Source organism: Microtus pennsylvanicus, chromosome 6 (assembly GCF_037038515.1).
Source record: "Microtus pennsylvanicus isolate mMicPen1 chromosome 6, mMicPen1.hap1, whole genome shotgun sequence".
Taxonomy (NCBI): Eukaryota; Metazoa; Chordata; class Mammalia; order Rodentia; family Cricetidae; genus Microtus; species Microtus pennsylvanicus.
In genome coordinates this window covers 4,672,501-4,699,369 of record NC_134584.1, presented here as the reverse complement: position 1 = coordinate 4,699,369, position 26,869 = coordinate 4,672,501, and the positions used below count along the sequence as shown (strand labels likewise).

The 26,869-nt window shown below is 49.6% G+C and overlaps 1 protein-coding gene across 3 annotated transcripts; it reads left to right on the top strand.

Annotated features, from left to right (window-relative positions):
• On the top strand, positions 1–23,153 carry Tert (telomerase reverse transcriptase). 3 transcript variants are annotated; one of them, XM_075975702.1, is made up of 17 exons: positions 3–344; positions 437–1,769; positions 6,000–6,195; positions 7,242–7,422; positions 7,510–7,623; positions 8,065–8,244; positions 8,787–8,945; positions 10,605–10,739; positions 11,467–11,552; positions 12,981–13,094; positions 13,391–13,462; positions 14,881–15,069; positions 19,280–19,406; positions 19,935–19,996; positions 21,111–21,235; positions 21,416–21,553; positions 22,064–23,153. In XM_075975702.1, the coding sequence occupies exons 1-17, from the start codon at positions 126–128 to the stop codon at positions 22,165–22,167; spliced, it is 3,534 nt and encodes a 1,177-aa protein (XP_075831817.1). In that variant the 5' UTR covers positions 3–125; the 3' UTR covers positions 22,168–23,153. The 3 variants fall into 3 exon arrangements, 2 of the variants coding, with proteins under 2 accessions (XP_075831817.1, XP_075831818.1); XM_075975703.1 differs by lacking the exon at positions 7,510–7,623; XR_012910863.1 differs by lacking the exons at positions 21,416–21,553; positions 22,064–23,153 and having other exon boundaries at positions 1–344; positions 19,280–19,807; positions 21,111–21,168.
• Positions 23,154–26,869: the final 3,716 nt, after the last annotated feature.

The window sequence follows — 26,869 nt, the reverse complement described above, 5'->3', positions numbered from 1 at the left end:
TTCCTCCGTCCCGATCCCGCCTTTATCCCCCGCGGGCTTTCAGTGGCCAGTATCCTGACGTTTTCTGTCCACAACCCTAGATCGAAGTTCCCGCACGTGGGAGGCAGGGCCGGACCTTGAGCGCGATGCCCCGCGCGCGCCGTTGCCGGACTGTGCGCGCTCTGCTGCGCAGCCGGTACCGCGAGGTGTGGCCGCTGGCAACCTTCGTGCGGCGCCTGGGAACTGAGGGCAGGCGACTTGTGCAACCTGGGGATCCAAAGGCCTTCCGCACTTTGGTGGCCCAGTGCCTAGTGTGTGTGCCCTGGGGCTCGCAGCCTCCACCTGCTGACCTTTCCTTCCACCAGGTGGGCCTCCGGGTGGGATCCCCGTGGGTTGGGGGCGGAGAGCCGGGAGTACATCGGACAGCTCACGTGTCAAGACCTCTTCTCCTTACCAGGTGTCATCTCTGAAGGAGCTGGTGGCCAGGGTCGTGCAGAGACTCTGTGAGCGCGGCGAGAGAAACGTGCTGGCTTTTGGCTTCTCGCTGCTTAGCGGGACCCAAGGCGGGGCCCCTGTGGCCTTCACAACCAGCGTGCAAAGCTACTTGCCCAACTCGGTGACTGACACCCTGCGCATCAGTCGTGCATGGATGCTTCTGCTGAGCCGAGTGGGCGACGACCTGCTGGTCTACCTTCTGACCCGCTGTGCGCTCTACCTGCTGGTGCCCCCGACCTGTGCCTACCAGGTTTGCGGCTCACCCCTGTACCAAATCGATAGCCCCACGGATACCTGGCCCTCAGTGCCCCCCAGATACTGGCCCACACGACCCGCGGGCAGAAATTTAACCCATCTTGGATCCAGACACCCGGTCAGGAACAACAGTTACCAGGAAGCATGGAAACCCTTGGCCTTGCCATCTCGAGCCGTGAAACGGAGTCTGAGCAACACCGATAGAAGTGTGCCTTCATCCAAGAAGGCCAGGTGCAATCTGGCCCTGAGACGGGAGAAGGGACCCGACAAGCAGGCGGTTCCAACCCCATCAGACAAAACATGGGTGCCAAGGCCTGCCCAGTTCCCCGTAGTGCCTACTAGCAGAGCTACCAAGGGAAATTTGTCTTCCAGAGGAAAGGCACCTGGCCTGAGTCTCCCTGGATCAGTGTTCTGTGAGAACAAACACAGTTCCACAGACCTGCAGTCACCGCTATGCCAAAATGCCTTTCAGCCCCAACCTTTTACTGAGACCAAACGCTTCCTCTACTCCAGGGGAGGTGGCCCAGAGAAGCTGAACCCCTCATTTCTACTCAACAACCTCCAGCCTAGCTTGAGTGGAGCCAGGAGACTGGTGGAGATCATCTTTCTAGGCTCCAGGCCTCAAACATCAGGACCACAACGCCGGACACGCCGCCTGCCGAGACGCTACTGGCAGATGCGGCCCCTATTCCAGCAGCTGCTTGTGAACCATGCAAGGTGCTCATATGTCAGACTCCTCAGGTCACATTGTAGGTTTCGGACAGCAGCCCACCAGGTGGCAGATGCCTTGAACACCAGCCCACCGCACCTCATTAATTTGCTTCGCCTACACAGCAGTCCCTGGCAGGTATATGGTTTTCTGCGGGCCTGCATCCGAAAGCTGGTGCCTTCAGGTCTCTGGGGTACGAGGCACAACAAGCGCCGCTTCTTGAAGAAAGTGAAACAATTCATCTCCTTGGGGAAGTACGGCAAACTCTCACTGCAGGAGCTGATGTGGAAAATGAAAGTGGAGAACTGCCCCTGGCTTCGCAGCAATCCAGGTGAGCAGGGCTGGCCCTCTACTGAAGGCAGCAGGGGTCCAGAAAAGGGAGACAATGAGTGTCAGGAGTCCGCCGCGGTGCCGTGGCTTTATGCAGTCAGTGGTTGGGTAAGTTCCATCCGATGGCCTCCGACTCCAAGCTCCCTCCGGCCCCGTTTGTGCTAGCCAAGATTCTTGTTCAAGACCTGGGGCAGGTTCTCAGAGCTGGGGACACCGGGGAACAGATGCGCAGGAGGGGTGCATAGTGGGTGGAAATACTGGCACCTGGTGAGAAGACGCTCTAGAGAGAGCTCCTACAGGTTATCGGCGATCCCCTTGTGGAACAGTGCCTCGCCAATAACAACGGCAGGTCAGCCCGGGAACCCATTTGTCATGGTAGGAAGCCAGGCTCCTAAGGTTTAAGGGTTCTCCTGGTTCACCCAGTGAACCAGATGCATGCTTAAGCTTTAACTGTGCAGCTCCTCAGTCCACGAAGGGGAAGGGTGGCTGGGAGACAAATAAAAGAAAGATTTCCCTACAGTGAAGATCCCTGTCCCATCTTAAGTGAAGACGCCCGAGCAAGGAGAACCGGGCCTGCTGTGGGAAGGGGACTGTTTGTGTGACCTCGGAGTTTGTAGAGCCAGGACCCCTGTGGCTTCCCTTGCCTGGTTTAATGTTGAGGTTGGCCCACCTTTGTCTCTTCAGTTTGTTGTTTTCTGTCATCATAGGTTGGGTCTTTGGCTATACACTTCCCTCTGGACGCTGCCTTAGCTGCACCTAGTGCTGCCATAGATGGTAATTTTTCTATCAGTGATTTGGAGGCATTTTCGACCTCCCATTGTTTTTGTTTTGTTTTTTTTTTGTTTTATTTTTTATGTATTTATTACATAGGAATTTTTAAATTCTAAATGTGTGAAATATTTTTTTCACCTTTTTTTTCTTTTTCTTTTTTTCTTTTTTTGGTTTTTTGAGACAGGGTTTCTCTGTGGCTTTGGAGCCTGTCCTGGAACTAGCTATTGTAGACCAGGCTGGCCTTGAACTCACAGAGATCTGCTTGTCTCTGCCTCCCGAGTGCTGGGATTAAAGGCGTGCGCCACCATCGCCCGGCTTTGTGTGAAATATTTTGAATGTTCCTTTTGAATTGATCTTGAACTCTCGTGTAGAATAGTCTGTATAATACCAGCTATTTGAAGGTGCTGGAAGCGTGCACTTCTGCACAAGTTCATTGTGTTTCTGAGTGCTGAGGTTTTTGTGTTCACTACGTCACATCCACACCCTTTCCAGGCCGTGACTTAGGAAGAGGGATGGATACCTCCGTCTCTGACTGGACAAGTAGGCTTATTTTTTCTTGTTCTGGTGGTATTTACATGCAATATTGTTATGTACTAGTTATAAGTTTTTATTTATTTATTTATAGACAAGACTGACCTGGAACTGTTCCCCCTCAGGAGTGCTGGCGTTAAAGGGTGTGCCACCACACCCAGCAGGATTTTCTATCTTTCTGATTAGCGAATCTGATTACCAGGATGTCACGACTCTAGTGATTTTTTTTCTTTAAATGTGAAGTTTTGTTTTGTTTTGTGAGATAGGTTTTTGCTAAGTTGCTCAGGCTGCCCTTCCTGCCTCAGCTTCGGGAGAAGTAGGATTGCAGGTGTGTAAACCATGCCCAGTAGCTGAGTTTGTCAACTCAAACTGACTGAACTGGGCTTGCTTTTGGTTTTTCCCTACTATGTCTTTTTTCTTCCTTTAAGTTTTGCTTTTAAACATTTCACATTTTTGCAGTTCAAATGGATCTTTTCCATAGCACGCAAGTGAGTTTTTTTTTTAGACATTGCTATACCAGTTGGACAGTGGTCACTTAGCTGAAAAGCTGAGCTGGCTGGCTTCCTCTCCTTCAGGAAGAAATGTGCAGGAATGTGAGGCTCCTATTATTTCCAGTTCGCGTTCATTAGTTTTAAAATGATGTGTGTGTGTGTGGGGGGGGGTGGTACTTGTCCGTCTCTGTATCACTTGAATGTCAAGTACCTGCAGAAGCTGGAAGAGAGCCCTGCGTTCCCTTGAGCCAGAGTTACAGATGAGAGGCACCATGTAAATGCTGGGAACCAAACCCCAGTTCCCTGAAAAAGCAGCCAGTGTTGCTGTACCCCACCCCACCCCCACGTCTTGCTGTTGCACAGTTGTAAAGTGCATCTCCTTGCTGCTGCCTGTGCTCATTCTGTTTTTACCTTAGAGTGGTGAGAAGTTATGTGCACCGTTCGTGGCCAGTGGTCACCCGACATTTGAGCCTTAACTCAGTCGATCTCTGGTCAGCATCTCCACCGACTTCCTGTGGTAGCCATGTGTGACTCAGTTTCCATCTGGCGTCAATTCTGACTTAGAAGTCATTTGAGTTCAAGCTTTCCTGCTCCGCCTGCAACATTGAGGGCTGTGAGAAACGTCTGAGACAGCCCATAAGAAAGAGCATTTTTGCTCAGATGAAAGATTACATTATTCTATTAAGATTTGGGCCGGGGTAGGCCAGCTGGAGGCACTCCTCTTAGAGGTTAGAAGCTGCGTGGTAGCCAGCGAAATTCTTGTTTGAGATAACACCTCCGCTTGAGCTTCCTCCGAAGGACACTGCAGGGAGGAGGTTAGCTGGTTGTCCTGCACTTTTGATTGTAATTAGTGTATATGCTGACTGAGAAATAAACTCAGGGCTGGTTGGTATTCACCTTCAGTCCTCCCAGGCTATCCTAAGTTTTCTGTCTCTGTTTCTCTCAATCTGCCATTTCCTTTAACCTCACGCCCCCTCCCAGGTAACCCCTGCTGATTGCTGCCAGAGCGGGGCTCCCACAACTTCTTTTGTCTCTGCTGACTTAATTCTGCCTTCAGTCTCTCTACACCCAAGTTAAACATCATTCTTGGTTTTTTTGGGTTTTGTTTTGTTTTGTTTTTTGTTTTTTTGGTTTTGTTTTTCAAGATAGGGTTTCTTTGTAGCTTTGAAGCCTGTCCTGGAACTAGCTCTTGTAGACCAGGCTGGCCTCGAACTCACAGAGATCTGCCTGCCTTTGCCTCCCTAGTGTTGGGATTAAAGGCGTGTGCCACCACCATCGAGCCAGTCTTGTTTTTTAAGATCACTGCGTATTTAGTCTAACCCTATTTCTAGCGGTTATTTTATGTATAGGTACACTCTGCCACGCCTGGCGCCCTGGAGCAGACCAGATGAGGGCATCAGATCTCCCGGAACTGGAGTTACAGGAGTTACCTTGTGGTTGCTGGGAACCTCTGCAAGAGCAGTCAGTGCTCTTGACCACTGAGGTGTCTCTCCAGCCCCTGACGTCTTCTTTCTCTGTTCATTCTGTCTCCTATCTTGTGCCTCCTTTGGGATTCTTATTCTTCTTCCCGAGTTTCCTTTATGTTTATCACAGCTGGTAAACCCAGCTTTATCTGGATAAAACAGGCCCCATTGTGTCTGGAGATGTACAGAGTGATCCTCAGAGGCCCTCAGGAGGGACAGCTCTCCTGACCCATGGTGCAGTGAACCTTTATGTCCAGTTTGACAGTAAGAGCCGTCTGTTCTCTGAACGGCACTGCTGTCAGTGTGGGGAGTGTGTGACCCAGGATCACAGCCCGAGCACCCACTGAAGATTGCCTGTGCGCGTGTGTGGAGTCTCAATGTTCACATCAGGTGGCGTCTTCAATCACCTGGAGTCAGTATTTCAGATAGTATCCATCTGTCTTCGCCTCCAGAGCGCTGGGATTACAAGTACAGGCCACCACACAATAGAAGTCAGTTTTCACGCCTTTATAGCACGCACTTTTCCAGCTAAGCCACATCCCTAGCCCCTATCTGAAGACATTCTTAGCTTTAGAGTTGGCAGAAGCTAGGGTCTGCTGAGTCCACCCATCACAAAAGATCCACTGGATAGACACAGCGGTGCTAGGTCAGATTCAGAGGTTGGGAGAGGGAAAGATAGCTCAGAGCATTTCTCTCTCAGTCAGCAGCTACACACCTCTAGTCAGCAAGCCTGTAGGGTCCTGACACCAACACAGCTTTGTCAGGGAACTTTAGTGTACAACATGCTAAAAAAAAATAAATAAAAATAAAATAAAAAATAAATCACATCCAACAAACGTTGAACTAATTTATTGATCTATTTTATTAGAACCCAGCATGTCCAGAGCTACACCTCTTGGGCTCATTTTGGGGCTTCAATGCTGGACCTTATGAGTCTGGGCTTAGTCGTGAGTGTTGAGTATCTACTACTTTCAGGAAACAACTGCATCCCTGCTGCAGAACACCGTACGAGGGAAAGGATCCTGGCTACGTTCCTATTCTGGCTGATGGACACATACGTGGTAGAGCTGCTCAGGTCATTCTTTTACATCACAGAAACTACATTCCAGAAGAACCAGCTCTTCTTCTACCGTAAGAGTGTGTGGAGCAAACTGCAGAGCATTGGAGTGAGGTACCACACCACGTCTCTGTTATCAGTGTCTGCTATTTACAGTGGACCTTCAGGGCGTAGACTCCATGTAGTCATGGACTGGGGAGCCTGCTTTCTGGGCTGTTAGATCAAAAGTTGGGTTCGCACCATCTATAGGGTCCCTAAAGAGGGAGGAATTCATACCAAACAGAACAGCTGCCTGTTTGGTTCATAGGTCAGATGGGTTCACCTTCTGTTCACCCCTGAAGGAGGCACCTATGAGGAGCCTCCTCAGTGGGGAACCTCAAGGGTCCACTCCAAGAGCTGGCAGGGGCTCTGAGTGACTAAGGTTCTTTGCTTATTGAGCTGGGATTTGCTGTCCCAGTCTGAAGAGGCAGAGTAGAGGCCAGGCAAGGCCTGCAGAGAGCAGATTACCATGTTAACCAAGGTTTCTCTGGGTACCTCTGGCTGTTCTGAAGCTTGCTCTGTAGACCAGGCTGGCCTTGAGATCATCTCTGCCTCCTGAGCACTGGGATTAAAGGTGTGCACCTCTACCACCCAGCGCCATGTTTCATGAGGCCCCAAGGTCCAGCCGTAGCTCTATATTACACACCACCCACTGTGCTTGTGGGATCCTTAGCCAGCACACGGCTTCCTGAACACTTTGGCACACACATACCTGGGGCGGGCAGGGATGTTTTGGGTTTTTTTTTTTCACACCTGTGTCTAAGCCAGGATATCCATACAGTGCAGCAGATTGCTTCAAAAGTGTCCTGGTCAATGGAGCCACCCAAGAAAGGAACACTGAGGGCAGACTGTGGGACCAGATGTCCCAGGTACCAACACAGGCTACATGCCATGTACTCTGCCCAGACAGTTCCGTGGGTTGTCTGGTTGTTGAGGGTTGCTATGCTCTGCCCGGACAATCCTGTGGGTTGTCTGGTTGTTGTGGGTTGCTATGATTCTGGATGTAGCCCCATAGCATGGCCAGGTGTCAAATGACCCAAGTTTCTAACCACCCCGATGGAATGTGTCTCTTGCATGTCCCACATTCTCACATCATAACTCCACAATGCTCTCTGTAACAGGCAGCACCTCAAGAGAGTGCAGCTGCAGGAGCTGTCACGAGAGGAGGTCAGGCAATACCAGGAGGCCTGGCCGGTCACCCCCATATACAGACTGCGTTTCATCCCCAAGACCAGTGGTCTCCGGCCCATTGTGAACATGGGTTACAGCATGGGCCCCAGAGTCCTTGACAAAGAGAAACAGGTGAGCGCGCTTGGCTCCTTTACTGCTGGTGCAGCCTGCACTCTGTCTCCGTGAGGGCTCATGAAGTTCTTTGCCCTGCGTAAACAGAAGAGGGAAGACAAAGAACTGGTTGTTCCTGAGTCCAAAAACTCAGCATGTGGGAAGGACCTAGAGAAGGGAGATGACCTCAAGAGCAGAGGACTTGGGACACAAACCTTGGAGGTACCTCAGGGATCCTGCTAAGTAGAGTAGACACTGTTTGGCCTTGATACTAGGGGCCACAGTAACCAGCAGGCAGCTGCCTCCCTTCCCCATAGCTGGATATCCGTAAAAGCTCTGACTCCTCCCAGTAGCTGTGTAAAGTATGTGGGGTGACTTTGTCGTTGGTAATGCCCCAGAGGACAAAGTGAAGCTATTGAGGCCTCAGCTCCGTGGGGGACCTTTGTGAGTGCCAGCGATCCTGAGCCTGACCCCAGCCCAGAGGACGTGTCTCTGGACCTGCCTTGATAGTGGGTGAGAACAGATTGGGGCAGGCCCCAAATGCAGTCAAGTGACTTAGTGGGAGAGGTCTTCTAGGACTCTGGGCTACAGGAGTCTATTCTGAGAAATCAGGGTGGTCTGGGAGAATCTGTCAGGTCCCTTTCTCATGTGTCTTCTGCACAGGCCCAGGATTTCACCCACCGTCTCAAGACGCTATTCAGCGTGCTCAACTATGAACGGACAAAGCATCCTAACCTCCTGGGGGCTTCTGTCCTGGGCCTGAATGACGTCTACAGGACCTGGCGGACCTTCGTGCTGCGCACACGCACTCTGGGCTGGGCACCCAGAATGTACTTTGTTAAGGTAGGCATTGGTACTCCTGTCTATCACATTTGCTCTCATGGCGTGACTGTAGGGATGTCCTCGGAGCAGCCAACACTGGGTGACCCTATTGTAGGCTTAAGCTGGTGAGAGTGTTGGCCTGTTACCATATGTAGACCAAAGATGCAGGGGCACCCCATTCTTCCGGGATAGCCAGCTCCCAGAACATCCATGAGCTCAATACGCATTCCCTGCACAGTATATTCCAACTCTTCTGGGATGCACCCTGTAGGAGAAGCCTATTGGTCGATGGGCCCCATTCAGAGAAGTAGCCAAGGCTGATTCTACCACTAGGACCTGGATGCTGGATGCTGCCGTATCTGGGGTATGCTCCAGGGTCCTTTGTCTGGAATGGGAAACTTGTAGGATGAGCATGGGCAGCTAGGCTGGTACAGGAGCATGGAGTATCTTTCTCCTGCAGGTTTGCTTAAAGGCAGTTAGAACCCAGTCACCAAAGGCAGAGCCAGTAGGATCCCTAGGCCTGGACCCAACCATGCTTAATAGTGCTCACGTGTGTTCCGCAGGCAGATGTGACGGGAGCATTTGATGCCATTCCCCAGGACAAGCTCATGGAGGTTGTCGCCAATATGATCAGACACCCAGAGAACATGTACTGTGTCCGCCAGTATGCAGTGGTTCAAAGAGATCGCCAAGGCCAAGTCCATAAGTCCTTCAGGAGAGAGGTAACATCATAGTGAACTCTTATCTATGCTGAGAGCAGGTTGGTGGCACGGGCCTTCTCATACCATGGATATCTGGGATCTGTCAGTAACACAGCTGAGGCTGTGATAGGTTCGCACTTCTGGCAAGTTCATACGATGATGTGTCTATGGTTTGGGTGTCCATGGCGCCAACGATCATTTGTCTGACCCCATCCTGCCTCCTTCCATGGGACTCCCAATGGAGCTTCCCCTTCCAGGAGCTATCTGCAGCTATCCTCCCTTGCTCTGGAACAGCTTGTTGATTTGTACATCCTATGTCCTCTTCAGTAAACAGGTGGGGTCTGCAGATTTAAAAGGGGAGGAATTTGCACAGAGTTTTGGCCTGGAAGAGGCGCAAGGTGGCTTCCTTCCCCTGTATGTAGGACACACAAGACTCGCAGGCAAACGTTTAACTCTACATGTGTGGTATTTGCAGTGTTCTTGTAGCTTCTGCACCAAGGGCATATTTGTAATCACTACACCCAACTGATCCCTTCCCTGCTCTGGCCAGAGCAACCATCATGGTGCCTCTGGAGAGGTTACAGGACAATGTGTAGGAGCTAATTTTCTCCATCCACTATGTGGATCTGGGAATAGAACTTAAGTCACTAGGTTTGGAGGTAGGTGTCTTCACTTACTAAGCCATTGCACCAACCCCAAGTAAATACCTGAAGTTACATATTTCTCTCTGAGAGCCCTCGGTAGTGCCGTACACATTCTGGCGTTTTGCCAGTTCATTATTCAGTTCAAATCTTTTTTGTTTATTAATTGCAATTTTTGATAACCTCTTGGTTCTTTAGAAGCATGTTACTTAATTATTTTGGAAATGCAGACATTTTCTATATATCTTGCTATTCTTTCCTAGGTTAGTTCTTGTACTTTAACTACTCTGGGTGGCTTTTCTCCTGGCACTACAGCAAACCCACTTGGCACACGGGCTTCTTGTTTATTTTGTGCTATTGTATGTGAAATGTGCATACTAATGGGTTTCATTATGACAACTTTATATGTGTATACAATGCATTTTGACCATATTCACACCTGCAACCTAACATGGGAAGTTTTAAGATTCAACACCAATGTGCAGTCTCAACATATGAGAGTATGAAACAGAAGTATGACAAGTTTGAGGACAGCCAAGGTTACTTAGAGACTCCAGTGTTCCCGTCTCCGGATGCTTCACCCCTGGCAGGCTTGGAATTGTCCCTGTGCTGTCTGTAGATGGTGCTGTATTCCTCCAGTGACATCCTGTCTGGAGACATGGGCCTTGGTGACCACTGGATAAAAAGCAGGCGTCCTAGAGAGTCTATTGCAGGAAATGTCATCTCCTCCCTATTCCTGACAGCTCTTCCTCCTGTCGGCACACTGCCTCTGTGGAGAAGTCTGGGTGCTGCTTGTGTTGTGATTGTCAGTAACTACAGCATTATGGGGGTATCTGCCCTGTGGAAAGCTGACTGTGGTCAAACCTGCTGTTTCTGTGACTCTTCCTGCTGGGATGCTAGATTCTCTCTTTTCCTTACAAGACTCTATGATGGAGTGACCCTACATACATTGTTGTATTGTTCAACTGTACTGAGCCTGTCCCGGTCAGAAAACCACGTCCTCTCTGGTTCCCCTCAAGTATTGACTTCTTTGCTGCAGGTCTCCGCCATGTCTGACTTCCAGCCGTACATGGACGAGTTCGTGACACATCTGCAGGAGTCCGATGCCAGCGCACTGAGGAACTCGGTTGTCATTGAGCAGGTCCTCCGGCTTCCCACTCGTGGGCCACACCTGGTAGGGCTTTTCCTACTTTGCTGTTTGTTTCAGTGCAGGAATGTGACCAACATGCTCCTTGGTGGAGAGTTCCCATGACCAAGGCCACTCTTCCTGGTGGCAGTCCCATGACATGACCAAGGCCCCCCAGTAGCTACTAAGGTGGGCATGCTAAGACTCTTGCTTTGAAGTGCCCTTTCTACCCTTCTGTCCCCCATAATCCAGATGACTCATTAGTGAGCTGGTAAAAATATATCCTCCCTCAGTTTTGACCTTGAGACCATAAGACAGTTCACCTGCTTTGGGTGGACAAGTTGGCCTTGTTCTGTGGTCCTCGTCTTGGTCCATTGTGTCAGAAGCAGTGTTTCCCAATGCTGTTTCCCACACAGGAGATCTCTTCCCACAAGTTGGTGGTTCTTAAAGAACCTTCTTTGTACATACTCCACCTTTGGAGCAGCCACGCTCACTGAGTGCTTTGGATGGTTTTCTTTTGGCTCCTCGGGGTACTGGGTGAGCTGCAAGTTTCCAGACCTAGTGCTGTAAGGACATACGAGGTTTCATCACTGCTCTGTAAGTTACGTACCCCCGTCACCTTGAGTCAGATTCAGCCTAGTCATACAGGGACACTTGGCCCTGCCCCCACCCCACTTTACCCTGAATGCTCAGTCTTGAAGGGGCATCTGGTAGCAACCTGCTGCAATATTCCACATGCTCACACCCGTCCGTCTACCTGTGTCTGGTTTTCTAGAACTTCTCTCTGAATGAGACCGGCCGCAACCTGTTTGACTTCTTCCAGCACTTTGTGCGTAACAGCATCATGAAGATTGGCGGCAGGTGGGCACAGGCATGGGGCAAGTGGGCAGAGGCTGGGCTGGTAAAGGTAGGTAGAGGCCATCCTGACTGCTGAGAAGGGTGCCCGCTAACTGGCTACAGTTTATCTGACCGGCTGCCTCCACCTCATTCCTTCCTCCCCACTTCCCTTTGTAGAATTTTTTTGCCCTCTGCTGGCTGGGCCACAGGACTGCCTACCCATAAGGCCTTGGGAGCTCCTGGCTAAGCTTGGCCCCATTGAAGTTAAAAATTTTGTATGCTTGTAGCTCCTGTTGTCATTTTGACAAAGTGGCAGGGCCACCTCGCCTGTGCAGCCAGGTGCAGGACATGTGTAGCGTCAACAAAGAGAATGCAGTGTCCGTGGCTGGGTCCCCCTGAGACTCCCGTGAGACTGGCTCTGCTGGAGCTGCCTAACAACCCATCAGCCCGCAAAGACCTGTCTTGTGTGTCTGGATTAGATGTGAGGTTGAGCGTTTGAGCATTTGCTTGGACCTTCTGCACCCAAAGCTCCTTTTTACTGGACTCATAGGAGCACACGGTGAGTGCCAGTCAGAATGGGATTCCAGGCTCACCCTGGTCTATTAGAGATGATGTCAGGTAGGAGAAGAAATGTCTGATCGTCAGAAGTCACGATATGTATTAGGATGTGATTGGAAATGTTAAATGTGCATACGAGGAGACCACAAGCTGCAACTGGGTGTGTTTTCACAAACACAACAAAGGGTGCTCCTGAGTCCTGATAGGTACTGAGCACAGGTTTGTGAGTCTGTCCACGTGATAGGTAACTTAGTCCTCGTGTGGGTCAGCCTGATACATTGAACAGTCAGATCTGTGTGCGCTGTGCTGGAGAGCTTCCTGACAGTTACTCCAGCAGAGGGGACTGAGCCAGTTCGAGGGGTTAAAGGTCAGCTCATCCCAACTCTTCTCACATATGGGTTCCCTCGGTGAGTTTCCTGTCCTGATCATGTGAGGGCACCCACCCATGCCAGCACCCACATGTATGTTTGATTGAAGGGTGCCATTATGTGTTCTGTGAAGAAATGGTTACCCCTGGAATGTTCCTGCATTAACAACCTGTTACTAATTGTCTCAGAAACATATTCAGTTCAAGAGCCTGATTGCTTATCATTCTTGTTTAAAATTTAAAACTTAAGAAAAGCCTGGAGTCAGTGAATGGGGATGTAGTCCCCACCACCCAGATTATAATAAGAGTGGGGGATGGGAGAGATAAGGGCAGTACTTAATTTGGTGTCCTTTTAGGTCTGACAGTAGTAGATAATACTGTTTTTATGTAGTCTTTGAGCATGTCTACAGAAGGGTGTCTGTGTATGTTCATGTATGTCTGCGTCCATATTTACACATGGGGGTTTGTCAAACGTGAGCGTAAGCCCACACGGCTGCTGCTTCTGACCTTAACCACCCCCCTTCCAGGTGCTATGTCCAGTGCCAGGGCATCCCCCAGGGCTCCAGCCTGTCCACCCTGCTCTTCAGCCTGTGTTTCGGAGACATGGAGAACAAGCTTTTTGCGGAGGTGCAGCAGGACGGGTAAATGCTTCCTTTTACCCCTCCAAGGGTCCGGGTCATGAGTTGACATAGCTGTACACGTCATGTTTCCAGCTCACTGGGTGGGTGCTACAGTTGCTTCGTGTCCAAGATGTAAAGGCCATTGCCTTTACTTCATGAAAAGCTGTGACGTGCCCCAGAGCTCTTTCTGTCAGGAAGACAGTAAAGCTGTTTTATCACTTTGTTTTGTCTTTGCGCGTTCCCATATTTAAAGTGTTTTAGGTTGGATCCTTTAAAGATGGATTCTATGTGAAGCCTGTCAATGTGTCTCATTTTAGGCTGCTTTTACGCTTTGTGGATGACTTTCTATTGGTGACACCCCACCTGGTCCAGGCAAAAGCCTTCCTCAGGTAGGGACCGTCATGCCCAGGTTTCTGCTGTTATTATCACGGTGAGTGTGTGGCTGAGGCAGCACATTTAACTGGTCTGTAATTCCGCTCGCCTGGAGCTCGTGTTGTCACCAAGACCTAGTGTCACCTCTACTAAGTGGCAGGGACATCTTACCTATGCAGCCAGGCACGGGACACCTGCAGCACCAAGGAAGACAGTATGGCACCCATGGCTGGTCCAGCTTGGTCTCACCGAGGACGCAGTGTGGTGAGGGACCAGGCTAATGCCAGTGTTTGGAAAGTCTTCAGATGAGACAACAGACAGTAACTCCCATGCCCCCCCAACTGAGCCCACAGAAGGGCTGTTTGCAGAGGCCTGAGGCACTAAGCCCTTCTGGGAGATGTGACCACAGCTGTCTTGGTTAGGCTTTCTATTGCCATGAAGAGACACCATGACCACAGCAACTCTTTTTTATTAATTTAATTGTTTTTATTTATTTTACATACCAGCCATTTCTCCCTCCTTTCTTTCCTCCGGTCCTCTTTCTCATCTACCCTCCCCCCATCCAGTCCTCCATCTGCATTTGGAAAGGGGCCAGGCCTCACCATGGTCCTGCACAAAGCCTGGCACATCAGGTTGAAACAGGACCAGGTAATCCAGCATGGGGAACAAGTTAGCAAAAACCAGCTAAGTGCCAGGGAGAGGTCCTGCTCTCACTGTTAGAAGCCTTCCTAAGAGACCAAGCTACACGGTTGTCACACACATGCAGAGGGCCATGGTAGGCTCCCGGACTCACAACAGCAAGTCTTATGAGGCCGGTTTACAGTTTCAGGGGTTTAGTCCATTATCATTATGGTGAAAACATGGCAATCAGACGTGGTGCTGGAGAGGTAGCTGCGAGTTCTGCATCTGGATCTGCAGGCAACAGGAAGTAAACTGTACCTCAAAGCCTGGCTCCAGTGACAGCTTCCTCCAACAAGGCCATACTTACTCCAGCAAGGCCACACCTCCTAATAGTGCCACTCCCTATGGGCCAAGCATCAAACACATGAGGGCCATACCTATTCAAACCACCACAACAGCCATTCCTGACAACTTTTTGTTTTGTTTTGTTTTTTCAAGACAGGGTTTCTCTGTAGCTTTGGAGCCTGTAGATACCTCAAAATAGCAACAAGAAAGCAGGCTTTTGGGGTCATAGGGAGAAGATGCCTTGCTACGTGGATGCTAAGATATGACCATCAGAGAGTCATGTGACTCTTCCTACTTGTTTGATGCCCTCCTATTTTGTTCTGAGCTTGCCCTATTGTTCTATTTCTTACACAGAAGACAGGAGCTAGGCTACATTTCCAGAGCAAGACTGTGCCTGACGTTCCATTAGGGTACCCTCAAGGACCCGCTCTCTCTGGTCCCAGAACACCTATGTTCCCTCTCTTACCAGGGCCCTGGTCCACGGCATTCCTGAGTATGGCTGCACCATAAACTTACAGAAGACAATGGTGAACTTCCCCATGGAGACTGGTACCCTGGACGGTGCAGCTCCACACCAGCTGCCTGCTTGCTGCCTGTTTCCCTGGTGTGGCTTACTGCTGGACACGCAGACTCTGGAGGTGTTGTGTGACTACACCAGGTAAGCACACCTGGCCACGTTGAGGAGCCATGATCTCATGGGGGCAGGGGATGCTGTGGGTGCTCCGTTCTGTCTCCTGTTGAGAAGCCATGATCTCATGGGGGCAGGGGATGCTGTGGGTGCTCCGTTCTGTCTCCTGTTGAGGAGCCATGATCTCATGGGGGCAGGGGATGCTGTGGGTGCTCCGTTCTGTCTCCTGTTGAGGAGCCATGATCTCACGGGGGCAGGGGATGCTGTGGGTGCTCCGTTCTGTCTCCTGTTGAGGAGCCATGATCTCATGGGGGCAGGGGATGCTGTGGGTGCTCCGTTCTGTCTCCTGTTGAGAAGCCATGATCTCATGGGGGCAGGGGATGCTGTGGGTGCTCCGTTCTGTCTCCTGTTGAGGAGCCATGATCTCATGGGGGCAGGGGATGCTGTGGGTGCTCCGTTCTGTCTCCTGTTGAGGAGCCATGATCTCACGGGGGGAGGGGATGCTGTGGGTGCTCCGTTCTGTCTCCTGTTGAGGAGCCATGATCTCACGGGGGGAGGGGATGCTGTGGGTGCTCCGTTCTGTCTCCTGTTGAGGAGCCATGATCTCACGGGGGCAGGGGATGCTGTGGGTGCTCCGTTCTGTCTCCTGTTGAGGAGCCATGATCTCACGGGGGGAGGGGATGCTGTGGGTGCTCCGTTCTGTCTCCTGTTGAGGAGCCATGATCTCACGGGGGGAGGGGATGCTGTGGGTGCTCCGTTCTGTCTCCTGTTGAGGAGCCATGATCTCACGGGGGCAGGGGATGCTGTGGGTGCTCCGTTCTGTCTCCTGTTGAGGAGCCATGATCTCATGGGGGCAGGGGATGCTGTGGGTGCTCCGTTCTGTCTCCTGTTGAGGAGCCATGATCTCATGGGGGCAGGGGATGCTGTGGGTGCTCCGTTCTGTCTCCTGTTGAGGAGCCATGATCTCACGGGGGCAGGGGATGCTGTGGGTGCTCCGTTCTGTCTCCTGTTGAGGAGCCATGATCTCATGGGGGCAGGGGATGCTGTGGGTGCTCCGTTCTGTCTCCTGTTGAGGAGCCATGATCTCATGGGGGCAGGGGATGCTGTGGGTGCTCCGTTCTGTCTCCTGTTGGGGAGCCATGATCTCATGGGGGCAGGGGATGCTGTAGGGTACTCCGTTCTGTCTCCTGTTGAGGAGCCATGAGCTCATGGGGGCAGTGGATGCTGTGGGGTTCTCCACATTGTTTCCTGCTTCTGGACACAAGTAACCATGAGGCCTGAAGTGAGAGAGGCTGTAAGGTGTTCCCTTTCTGCCTGGAGATGGACAGGGCAATGTGAGAACATCTTCAGCCTTGTCTCAAGTCTCCTAGAGACCATGGAGTTCCTTCTCTGTAGGAGGTATAAGGTACTTGTGTGAGGAGGTGCTTGGTCTCCACCTACCAGGAGCTCACAACCCAGCTTTAGTGTAGATACGACAGATTTGAGATGGAAATAGGTGAAATTATCCAGACTTCTTCTTTTATGAGTGAAAGTATGAGGATTGTGGCAGGAGACGGACAAGGCTGTCATCGTGTTGACAGCTGTCCTGAGCTCAAATCCAAACTCTCCTGTCTCCATAGCACTCTTTGGAAGTTCACACCATAAGGGAAGAGCTGGGTGCAGATAAGCCATCTGTGCAGGTGCCCATATCTGCTGCGCACAGGCCTGGGCTCCTCAGTGTCATGAGTAATGGGTAAAGCAATCAAAACAGCATCTCCCTTCTGAACATACTGCTAAAAGCAGAGAAAGCACACCCTTTTGGAAATCCAGGCTGGCCCTGGACAGCGGGAATCGGAGACGACTCTGACACATAGACCAGAGCAGCTGTGAGCTCACCAATGAGGCTGCAGTTTGGGTGTGCTCAGCTGAGCTGAGGATCCTTCCGTCTGAGCCAGGGACAACGTGTCTAGAGGTCAGCCAGAGTGACTAGCAACACCTTAAGGGAAAACATACTGGTAGGAACTTCTTCTCCCCAAACCATAGCTCACATGTGAAGCGTGAAGAGAATCAACAGAAGGCTGCAATGTAGAACACAGCCATGTAGGTGTGTCCCCAGAATTGTGCAGTGGATCTTAGGATCTGTGAGGGAATTGGTGCAAGACCCCCGTGGATAATAGTCTATGCTGCTTAAGCCCTCATAACGTGATTTAGTGTGTGCTCAGACTCTACACATATTCACACACGCTTTGATTCAGTCAGGCTAAGGCAGCATCTCCAGAAAGTGGCACTCGATGGTACTGTAGTCTGTAGAACATGCATTCATTTTCGCTAGCAATTTCACATCTTCGTGTCTCTACCAAAGATTTGACTTGAACCTTTACGATGGCGAGGCTGGTTTGTCTTGCCCTTTGACCTAAGCAGTGGCACAGAAGATGCTTTGGAACATAAGCAGCAGCCTTCTTCTGCTGTAGAGACCACATTTTCAAACAGTATTTAATGGCAGAAACCCCATCTCAACATCAAAGTGTTCAAAAGTCTCTATAGATGTAGTGATGTTTCATTTGTATTTTAATAAATAGAACTTGCCTGAAGTTCAGAGAGTGAAACAGTCACACTGCCCAGCTGCACAGACCAGGCAGTGGCAACACACACCTTTAACCCCGGGAGCCACACTAGTTTGCCATAGAAGCCAAGTGATAGTGGTGCACGCCTTTAATCCCAGCACTAGAGAGGAATACAAAACGGGAGGAGACAGCTCTCAGACATAGTCTCAGTCTGAGATTACTGGAGGCAGGATCACCATTTCATACTGAAGTAGAGGTAAGAGCCAGTGGCTGGCTGTTCTGCTTTTCTGACCTTCAGGTTGAACCCCAGTTTCTGTCTCTGGGTTCTTTTATTAATTGTGCTGCACATAGAAGGTATGAGTAGGACTGGGGAGGTAACTTGGGTTAGGAGTACCTGCTGTCTAAGAATGAGGATCTGAGCTCAGAACCCTGAAACCCACATAAAAAGCCATGGTGGTTACAGGCACCTGTATCCCCAACACTGTAGGTGCAGATGGGAAAAGCTGGTCACAGTGGCTTGCTGGTTGTCAGGCTACCTCCAGATTCAGTGAGAGATCTTGTTTCAAGGAAATAACATGGGATTTGGAAGAACAGAACACCCCTTCCTCTGGCCTCCATCTGCATGTACAGGCATACACTCAAATGCGTAAAAACAAAAATCTTTTTTTAAAATATTTATTTATTTACTTATTTATTCATTTATTATGTATACAATGTTCTGTCTGTATGCCTGAAGGCCAGAAGAGGGCACCAGACCTCTTTACAGATGGTTGTGAGCCACCATGTGGTTGCTGGGAATTGAACTCAGGACCTTTGGAAGAGCAGGCACTGCTCTTAACCACTGAGCCATCTCTCCAGCCCCAACAAAAATCTTTTAAAGAAGCTTAACAGAAGTAACCATGCCTGCCTATTACCAGTATACATCTCTGAGAATGACACAAGGTCTTTGGATGGCAAGAAGGAACCACCCCTTGCCTTCTGTCCTATATGCACCATCTTGTAATTTTATTTTCAAAGGTGGCCAAGAAGCATCCTGCAGTCTGCAAGTGGTTTGACACTATCGTAGGCATTTCCTTACTGTTTGCTGCCGCCGAGGTCTGGCTGAAGGCAATGTTCTGCTTTCTTCACAGCCCTGTACTGGGAAGGTGCTCTGTCTGACTGAGCAACTTAAAGAAGCACAGGGTTTTGTGATTTCCTGTATGATTTATGTTCCCTTCTAAACCATGGGTTTTTGACGGCTCTTATTTGCCACTGATGAGCAAAGATGTCTGGTGATGTTAAGCTTGGATAAAACGGATGTTGTTCACTATATCTGGCTAGGTTTGGTTGTCCAGGGCTTCATGTGGTGCTGTGAGCATGTACCAAGAGCTGGAATGTGTTCCCTTGTGTGAAGGTCCATCCCTGTCTCAGCCCTCAGTGTGTACCAGAGAGGGACAGGGGGTGGAAGGGCATTGGTGCTGGTCTCTCAGAAGAGGGGTTGATGTGGGAATCACACAGGCAGGATATCTTTTTTTTTTTTTTTTGATTTTTCGAGACAGGGTTTCTCCGTAGCTTTTGGTTCCTGTCCTGGAACTAGCTCTTGTAGACCAGGCTGGCCTCGAACTCACAGAGATCCGCCTGCCTCTGCCTCCCGAGTGCTGGGATTAAAGGCGTGCGCCACCACCGCCCGGCTCAGGCAGGATATCTTTGTGCTGCAGTTACGCCCAGACCTCAGTTAAGACCAGCCTCACCTTCCAGCGCACCTTTAAGCCCGGGAGGAACATGCGGCACAAGCTCTTAGCTATTTTGCGGCTGAAGTGTCACAGTCTGTTTCTAGACTTGCAGGTAAGCAGATGGGCAGCCACGTCATCTGTGGAACTTTTGTGCAGGTCCTGTTCTTTGTGTGGAGGCACGTGCAGGGAGAGGTGTGTGTCGAGGGTAACCGTGCGTGTGTGTGTGGTGTGTGTGTGTGTGTGCGTGCCTGTGTGTGTGCGCGAGCGTGCGTGCATGCATGCATGTGCACGCGTGTGTGCATGCGTGCATGTGTGTGCGTGCTTGCGTGTGCCTGTGTGTGTGTGTGAAGAGCATGTGGACATTTGTATGTCCCCTGAGCATCTACCCTGCTCATCTCTATCACTTGACAATACTACCATCAGTACACACGCGGAGAGGATTTTTTGGATCCTGGCCTTGACCTTGGACTCTCACATTGCTGCTGAGTTCTCTGTTTGGAAGGGGCCGCTGTGGTAGGCTTTGGCCCCTGCTCCCTCCTGCTTCCTCCCCTGGCTGGATTTCCTGGCTTCCTCACACAGGAAGTGTTCATTTTTGATCTGAGGGACGTTGCTGATATTTCTCTTTCCCTTGGGACTCCAGGTGAACAGCCTGCAGACAGTCTGCATCAATGTTTACAAGATCTTTCTGCTGCAGGCCTACAGGTGAGTCATGGGTCTTTGCCACCACTAGAGAGAGCCACAGACCAGAAATGCCAGCCATGCTGTCTGCTGGGGCTTTCAAGTTTAAGTTAGAGCTGGCTAGTTGCTCCCCAGATTGGGTGGCATACTAACATGGGGTCAGGAAAAAGCAGCGCTCAGCCGAGTCTCTACACAGCTCTGTATCTGTCAGATGAGAACCTCTTCTGGTCTCCCTGTACCGGAAGCCTATGTGACCTTAGGTGCTGATCAGAGCCTGTGACTGACAGGCTTGAAACAGGAGGGGAAGCTGGGGTAAAGAGCCCCCCAAGAAAGCACCCCAGAAGGCATAGGATGGGAAAGAGAAGCAGGGGGATCCAGAGCTCCAGAAACCAGAGAATCAGATCTATTGCTGAGTGTCCCCAGTCTTGCATGACAAGGCATGACAAGGACATAGCCTAAAGCAGCCATGGCTTGTTCTTCTGCAATAGTCTTGTCCTTGGTTGGTCCTGAGACCTGGGACTGGTGGCCGATCAGTGGGATCCATTCCCAGGTTTCAAGTAGTGAAATGTCCTCACCTAAGTCAGGTTTGTTAGGCCAAACCACATGGCATCCTCTACCTGACCATAGCTTTCTTCTGAAGTCTCCAGTACAGGTGGGATTGGCTTCCTGTGACTCATGAAAGGAGGCTGCTGCATGGGTTGTAGCAGAGGCCAGAGTTCTGCCTGGGGCTGACAGATGGCCACACCAACCACAGGCCAGATTTATGCCACTGTGGGTCTGGCCTCCTCCTAAGTAACCTCCTGGGTCACTGGAGCTGAGTGTAGGAAAAAGCTTGTGCTGTGGAACACTGAGCACAATTTCAAAGTCAAGCAATTTACCCTTGCTGTGATGTGAGATGACAGGCATGAGGCACCTGGGATGAGACTAGTTATATGACGGTATACCTGTATGAAGACATGTGTACACACACACATGCTGAGTGTTCACACGTAGTTCATTTGTACATGGTTCTGTGCATGTGGTGCACATAAATGTGTGTGTGCAGTTCACATGTATGCACAGACAAGAGCTCATTCATGTGTACACGCATGTACATACTCACCAAGGGCCCTTCCCTGCCATTGTGGCTCCTTCCCAGGTTCCATGCATGCGTGCTTCAGCTTCCCTTTGACCAGCATGTTAGGAAGAACCCCGCATTCTTTCTGCGCATTATCGCCAGCTCAGCATCCTGCTGCTACTCTGTCCTGAAGGTCAAGAACGCAGGTGCGTGGATAGACCAGGGCCAGCATTCTTGTGCAGGGGCTGGATATCCAGCCCTCACTCGGGCGCTAGTGCTGCTGATCATCGTTCCTGGGTCTAGCAGGTCAGAAGGGTGTGGAGAGCCTGTCGGAGGGCGTGAGGGTCTGTGGCCCATGGTTCTTGACCCTCCGTCTGCTCCCCCAGGAGTGACACTAGGGGCCAAGGGAGCCTCCGGCTTATTTCCTCTTGAAGCTGCACGTTGGCTCTGCTACCAAGCCTTCCTGATCAAGCTGGCTGGTCATTCTGCTGTCTACAGGTGTCTCCTGGGACCTCTCAGGGCCGGTAAGTGAGATCCTCCAAATGACCCCCAAATCTACCCTTGTACACTGAGTGCCTAGTTGAATCCAAAGGCAGACTGTAGATGCCAAGCCCGTCTCCATTTGTCAGGGGAGGAGCCTGCTGGGGCAGCCCTGGGCGGGGGGGGGGGGGGAGTGAAGCTGGGCTTCTAGACCACATCTTCCTACTTCTGCCTGCCTGCTCCCTCTGTTCTGACTCCGCCTCTTACCCCCCTAGAGGCCCATGGGATGACATGTTTCACTCTCAGGAACCTTCTGTTCCCTACCTGCTCCCCTCACCCCCTCCTCTGCTCTGCTGCTTTCTAGATGCAGGGAGGGATGCTGAGGTTTCTGTGGTGCATCTGTTTCCGTACTGCCACTCTTGCAGTCCTTGTGTGCCCAGTGTAGCGGCGGTGTTGTGTATCTGGGTGGGACACGTGGCCAGGACTTGACCCAGGTAGGCTAAGGGACTACCTCACCTCTTTGGAATGAAATTCAAACACATCCTCTGTTGCAGCCCAGAAACCGCTGTGCCGGAAGCTCCCTGCAGTGACAATGGCTATCCTCAAGGCCGCAGCTGACCCAGCCCTAAGCACAGACTTTGAGACCATTTTGGACTAAGTCCGCTTCCTTCAGCTAGATGAACATGGGCACTTTCGCCTCTCCTCTCATGGATTCACGTCACAAGAGGGACTGGCCTGTTGTGTAGGAGGAGAGTCACTTGTTGGTTCCCGGCGGCTTAGCCCCTAAATAAGCACATAGAGACTGTATTAATTAAATCACTACTTGACCCATTAGCTGTAGCTTCTTATTAGCTAACTCTTACATATGAATTACATATTAATTTAACCCATTTCTATTCATCTATGTATGGCCACATGGCTGTGGCTTACCAGCTGAAGTTCTGGTGTCTGTCTCCAGCAGGGCTCCATGGTTTCTCTCTCACTCTGACTTTTTCTCCCAGCATTCAGTTGAGTTTTCCCTGCCTACCTCTATTCCCTGCACAGGCACAAGACAGTTTTTTTATTAACCAACGGTATTCACAGCATACAGAGGGGGACTCCCACATCACTGTTGTGAGGCTAGGTTGCCCTCCCAAAGATCAGTGTCATGATGGTAGTATGGGAGTTTGTCCTTGTTTCTCTGGTGGACTTGATTTCCTTCCTGATGCCCTCCAGGAAGCAGATCCCACCCTTTTTAGTGGCAGGGATCCCCTAGCTACCAACATCAAAAGGAGGTAGAAGGTGCATGGGTGCGCTGGGACGATGTGGACAGATGTGAGGTGCTGGACCTGATGTCTTTTTATATCTAACCATGGAGCCTTTCCCAATGGAGTCAGAGTGTCTCAGAGAGGAAGACACGGCTTTGAGCCAATAACCTAAATTGCAACCTAAATATATTCCAAATTCAAGTGACTGCATGTTTAGTTACTTTTCTATTGCTGTGATAAAACACCATGACCAAGGCAACTTATATAAGCAAGGTTTTTGGTTTTTGGTTTTAACTGGAGCAGTAGTTGGGAGTTTACATATTGACCCAAAGCATAAGGCAAAGAGAACTAACTGGGAGATGGTAGGGGTCTTTTATTTTTATTTTATTGTATTTTTTTTTTTTTTTTGGTTTTTCGAGACAGGGTTTCTCTGTGGCTTTGGAGCCTGTCCTGGAACTAGCTCTTCTAGACCAGGCTGGCCTCGAACTCACAGAGATCCGCCTGCCTCTGCCTCCCGAGTGCTGGGATTAAAGGCGTGCGCCACCACCGCCCGGCTTTTATTGTATTTTTTGCAATATTCTCTGTAGTAATATGAAGCAGCAGGGCTGTGTCCCCAACACCCCAGCCGCCTGCTCGGCTAGCTTTTGCCCCGAAATAACAACACACAAACTGTATTCATTTAATCACTGCTTGGCCCTTTAGCTCTAGCCCTTACTGGCTAATTCTGATATCCCGATCAACCCATCTCTAATAATCTGTGAGCACCGGTCTTACCGGGAAGATTCTAGCCTAAGTCCATCCTGGGTCGGAGCTGGGGCATGGCGTCTCTCTGAGGCGTCTGCTTCGGAGAGGAGAGCTGTGGAGTCTGAGCTCACTTCCTCTTCCTCCCAGCGTTCTGTTCTGTTTATTCCTCCCACCTATCTTCTAACCAATGAGGACCAAGCAGTTTCTTTTTATTTAACCAATGACCTTCCTCCATCAATTCTCAGAGTCCACTTAAATTTTTAGTGGTAGCTTGACAAATACTTCAGAACGATGTGAACGTTGAAATCAAACAGGTCACAGGCAAGTCGAAGGATCATGCTGGGGACATTTCATAAGTTCTCTGAAGCGAAGATTCCTTGGCAGCATCTCACGGTAAATCAATCATAGTGGTATCTACTGAGATAAAATTGGATGATGTATGTTAGTACTGAATCAGACAGGAGTCATATGCAAATAAACAGCAAATCATGAAAGTGTTGTTTGTCATGCTTGTTGACGTATCACTCTAAAAGACTTCTACTAAATGTTTTCTGATTCTCCCTGCCCCCCCCCCTTTGTTTTTTTTTCCTTCAAGACAGGACCTTACTGTGTAGATCTTGGCTATCCCAGAACTCACTGTGTAGACCAGGCTGGCCTCAAATTCATCTTGATCCACCTGCTTTTACCTCCCAAGTGCTGGGATTTAAGGCACGTGCCACAATTCCCTGATGTGAGATTCCCCTCTGTATGTTGTGAATATGTTTTATTACCATTGGTTAATAAAGAAGCTGCTTTGGGCCTATGGCAGAGCAAAATAAAGCCAGGCGGGAAATCCAGAGAGATAGAGAGAAAGTAGGAGGAGTCAAAGAGACGCCATGTAGCTGCCGAAGGAGAGGAAACGCCAGACCCTTAGGAACCTTACCGGTAGGCCACAGCCTTGTGGTGATACACAGATTAATAGAAATGGGTTAATTTAAGATATAAGAGGTAGCTTAGGAATATGCTAGAGTCATTGGTCAAACCGTGTTGCAATTAATGTAGTTTCTATGTGATTATTTGGGTCTGGTTGGCTGGGAAACGAACGAGCAGCCTCCTACAATTCCCTAGCTTGTTTCCTGAATTATTACCCTGATTCCACACTATATGCCCTTCATCACAAAGCCCCATTCAAACTGCCTGCCCACGTTCTTTGCATAAACTTTCCATTCTAACCTGATCCTCTCCTCAAATTTGAGTCTTTCCCTTTGCTCAGCCCACACAATGGTGCTCTTATTTCCTTCCTTTTTCTTTTCTTTTTCTTTCTGTCTTTTTTTTTTTTTTTTTAGAAAAGAACAGGCTTCTAAGCAGCAGCAACCAAACATGATAGAATAATAAAATATAAGATAAAACAAAAACCATCACACAGAGGCTGGACAGGGCAACCCAACAAAAGGAAAAGATCTCCAAGAACAGGCACAAGAATCAGAGGCCCACTCATTCACACACTCAGGAGCATAATAGACTAAGCTAAAAGCTCTAATATATATGCAGAGGACCTGGTGCGGTCTTCATAGGTTCATATGAGCCTTGCTTAGTTAATTCAGAAGGTCTTGTTCTTCTGGTGTCCTCTATCCCCTCTGGTTTTTAACAAACTTTCTGCTTCCTCTTCCTCAGGGTTCTCTGAGGTTTGAGAGGGAGGATTTGATGAAGACATCCCATGTAGGGCTGTGTGCTCCAAGGCCTTTCTCTGCATAATGTCTGGCTGTGGGTCTCTGCATCTGTTCCTTTCTGCTGCAGGAGGAAGTTTCTCTGATGATGACCAGATAAGGCACTGATCATGAGTATAGCAGAATATCATTAGGAGTCATTCTATTGATACTTTTTTAAAAAGCAGTATTATTTGGCTTTTCCCTAGGTCTCTGGGCTACCTAGTCTCTGGTTGTTGGTTACCCAAGTGGCATTGGGTATGAGTTCCATCTTGTGGAGTGGGCCCTAAGTCAAATCAGACACCGGCCGGCCACTCCCACAAGGTCTGTGCCACCATTGCTCTATCGTCTTATAGGTAGGACATATTGTAGGTCAAAGGTTTTATGGCTAAGATGATATTAACATTTCTCTTTTGGTAGCCTGCAGAGTACCTTCCTGCACCAAAGACACTAGAGTGTCGGGGTGAAGGCTCCATGTAGGCACCAACTCAACTTCTTTAGGACCATCTTCATATATTTTAGGAGGTTTGATTGCACTAGGTTTCCATACTGTCCCTCAAATGCCCCTCAATTACAACTGAATCTCTTTGAATTCCCTCCCTCAACCCTATCTCCTTTTCCTATCCCCACCTGATCCTCCTGTTCCCATCCCCTCCTGCCCCCAGTTCACCTGTAAAATATATTCTATTCCCCCTCCCAGGGAGATCTATGTGTCCCCCTACCTAGTCTCTCCCTCTACACCTAACCCCTGTGGTTCTTATCATTGACTTCACAGCTAAAATCCACATATAAGTGAATACATAGAGTATTTGTCTTTCTGGGCCTGGGATACCTCACTCAGGATGATTTTTTTCTAGTTCCATCCATTTGCCTGAGAATCCCATAATGTCTATTTAAAAACAAACAAAAATAAATAAAAACGCTAAGTAATACTCCATTGTGTCATTGCACCGCATTTTGTTTATCCAGTCTTCTGTTGAGGGAGGCAAAATAAATAAAAACGCTAAGTAATACTCCATTGTGTCAGTGCACCGCATTTTGTTTATCCAGTCTTCTATTGAGGGAGGCCTAGGTTTCCAGTTTCTGGCCATTATGAGCAGAGCAGTAATGAACATGATTGAGCAAATGTCCTTAAAGCCTCCTTTGGGTATAGGCCCCAAAGTGGTATATCTGGATCTTGAGGTAGATCGATTCCCAATGTTCTGAGGAGCTACCATGTTGATATCCATGGTGGTTGCACAAATTTGCACTGATGGGAATCTTGAAACCTCAAAGCCTGCTCCCAGTGACACACCTTCCCCAATGAGACCATGCCTCCTGATCCAGTTCCACCCAACTAGGAACCAAATATTCAAATATATGAGCCTCATTTATTCATATCAATACCACCACTCCCTGGCCCACGTAGATCTGTAGCCACAACATCATGCAAAATGTATTCAGTCCAACGGAAAAGTCCCCATAGTCCTTCACAGTCTAAAAGCCCAAAGTCTCTTCTGAGACTCATGCAGTCTCTTAATTGTAGTCCCTTGTAAAATCAAAAACCAATTACATACTTCCAATGTACAGTGTCACAGAATATACTTTTCCATTTCAAAACAGAGGAAAGGGGACAGAGTGAGGAAATACCAGACCAAAGCAAAACCAAACCCAGCAGGGCAAACTCCAAATTCTGTATCTCTGT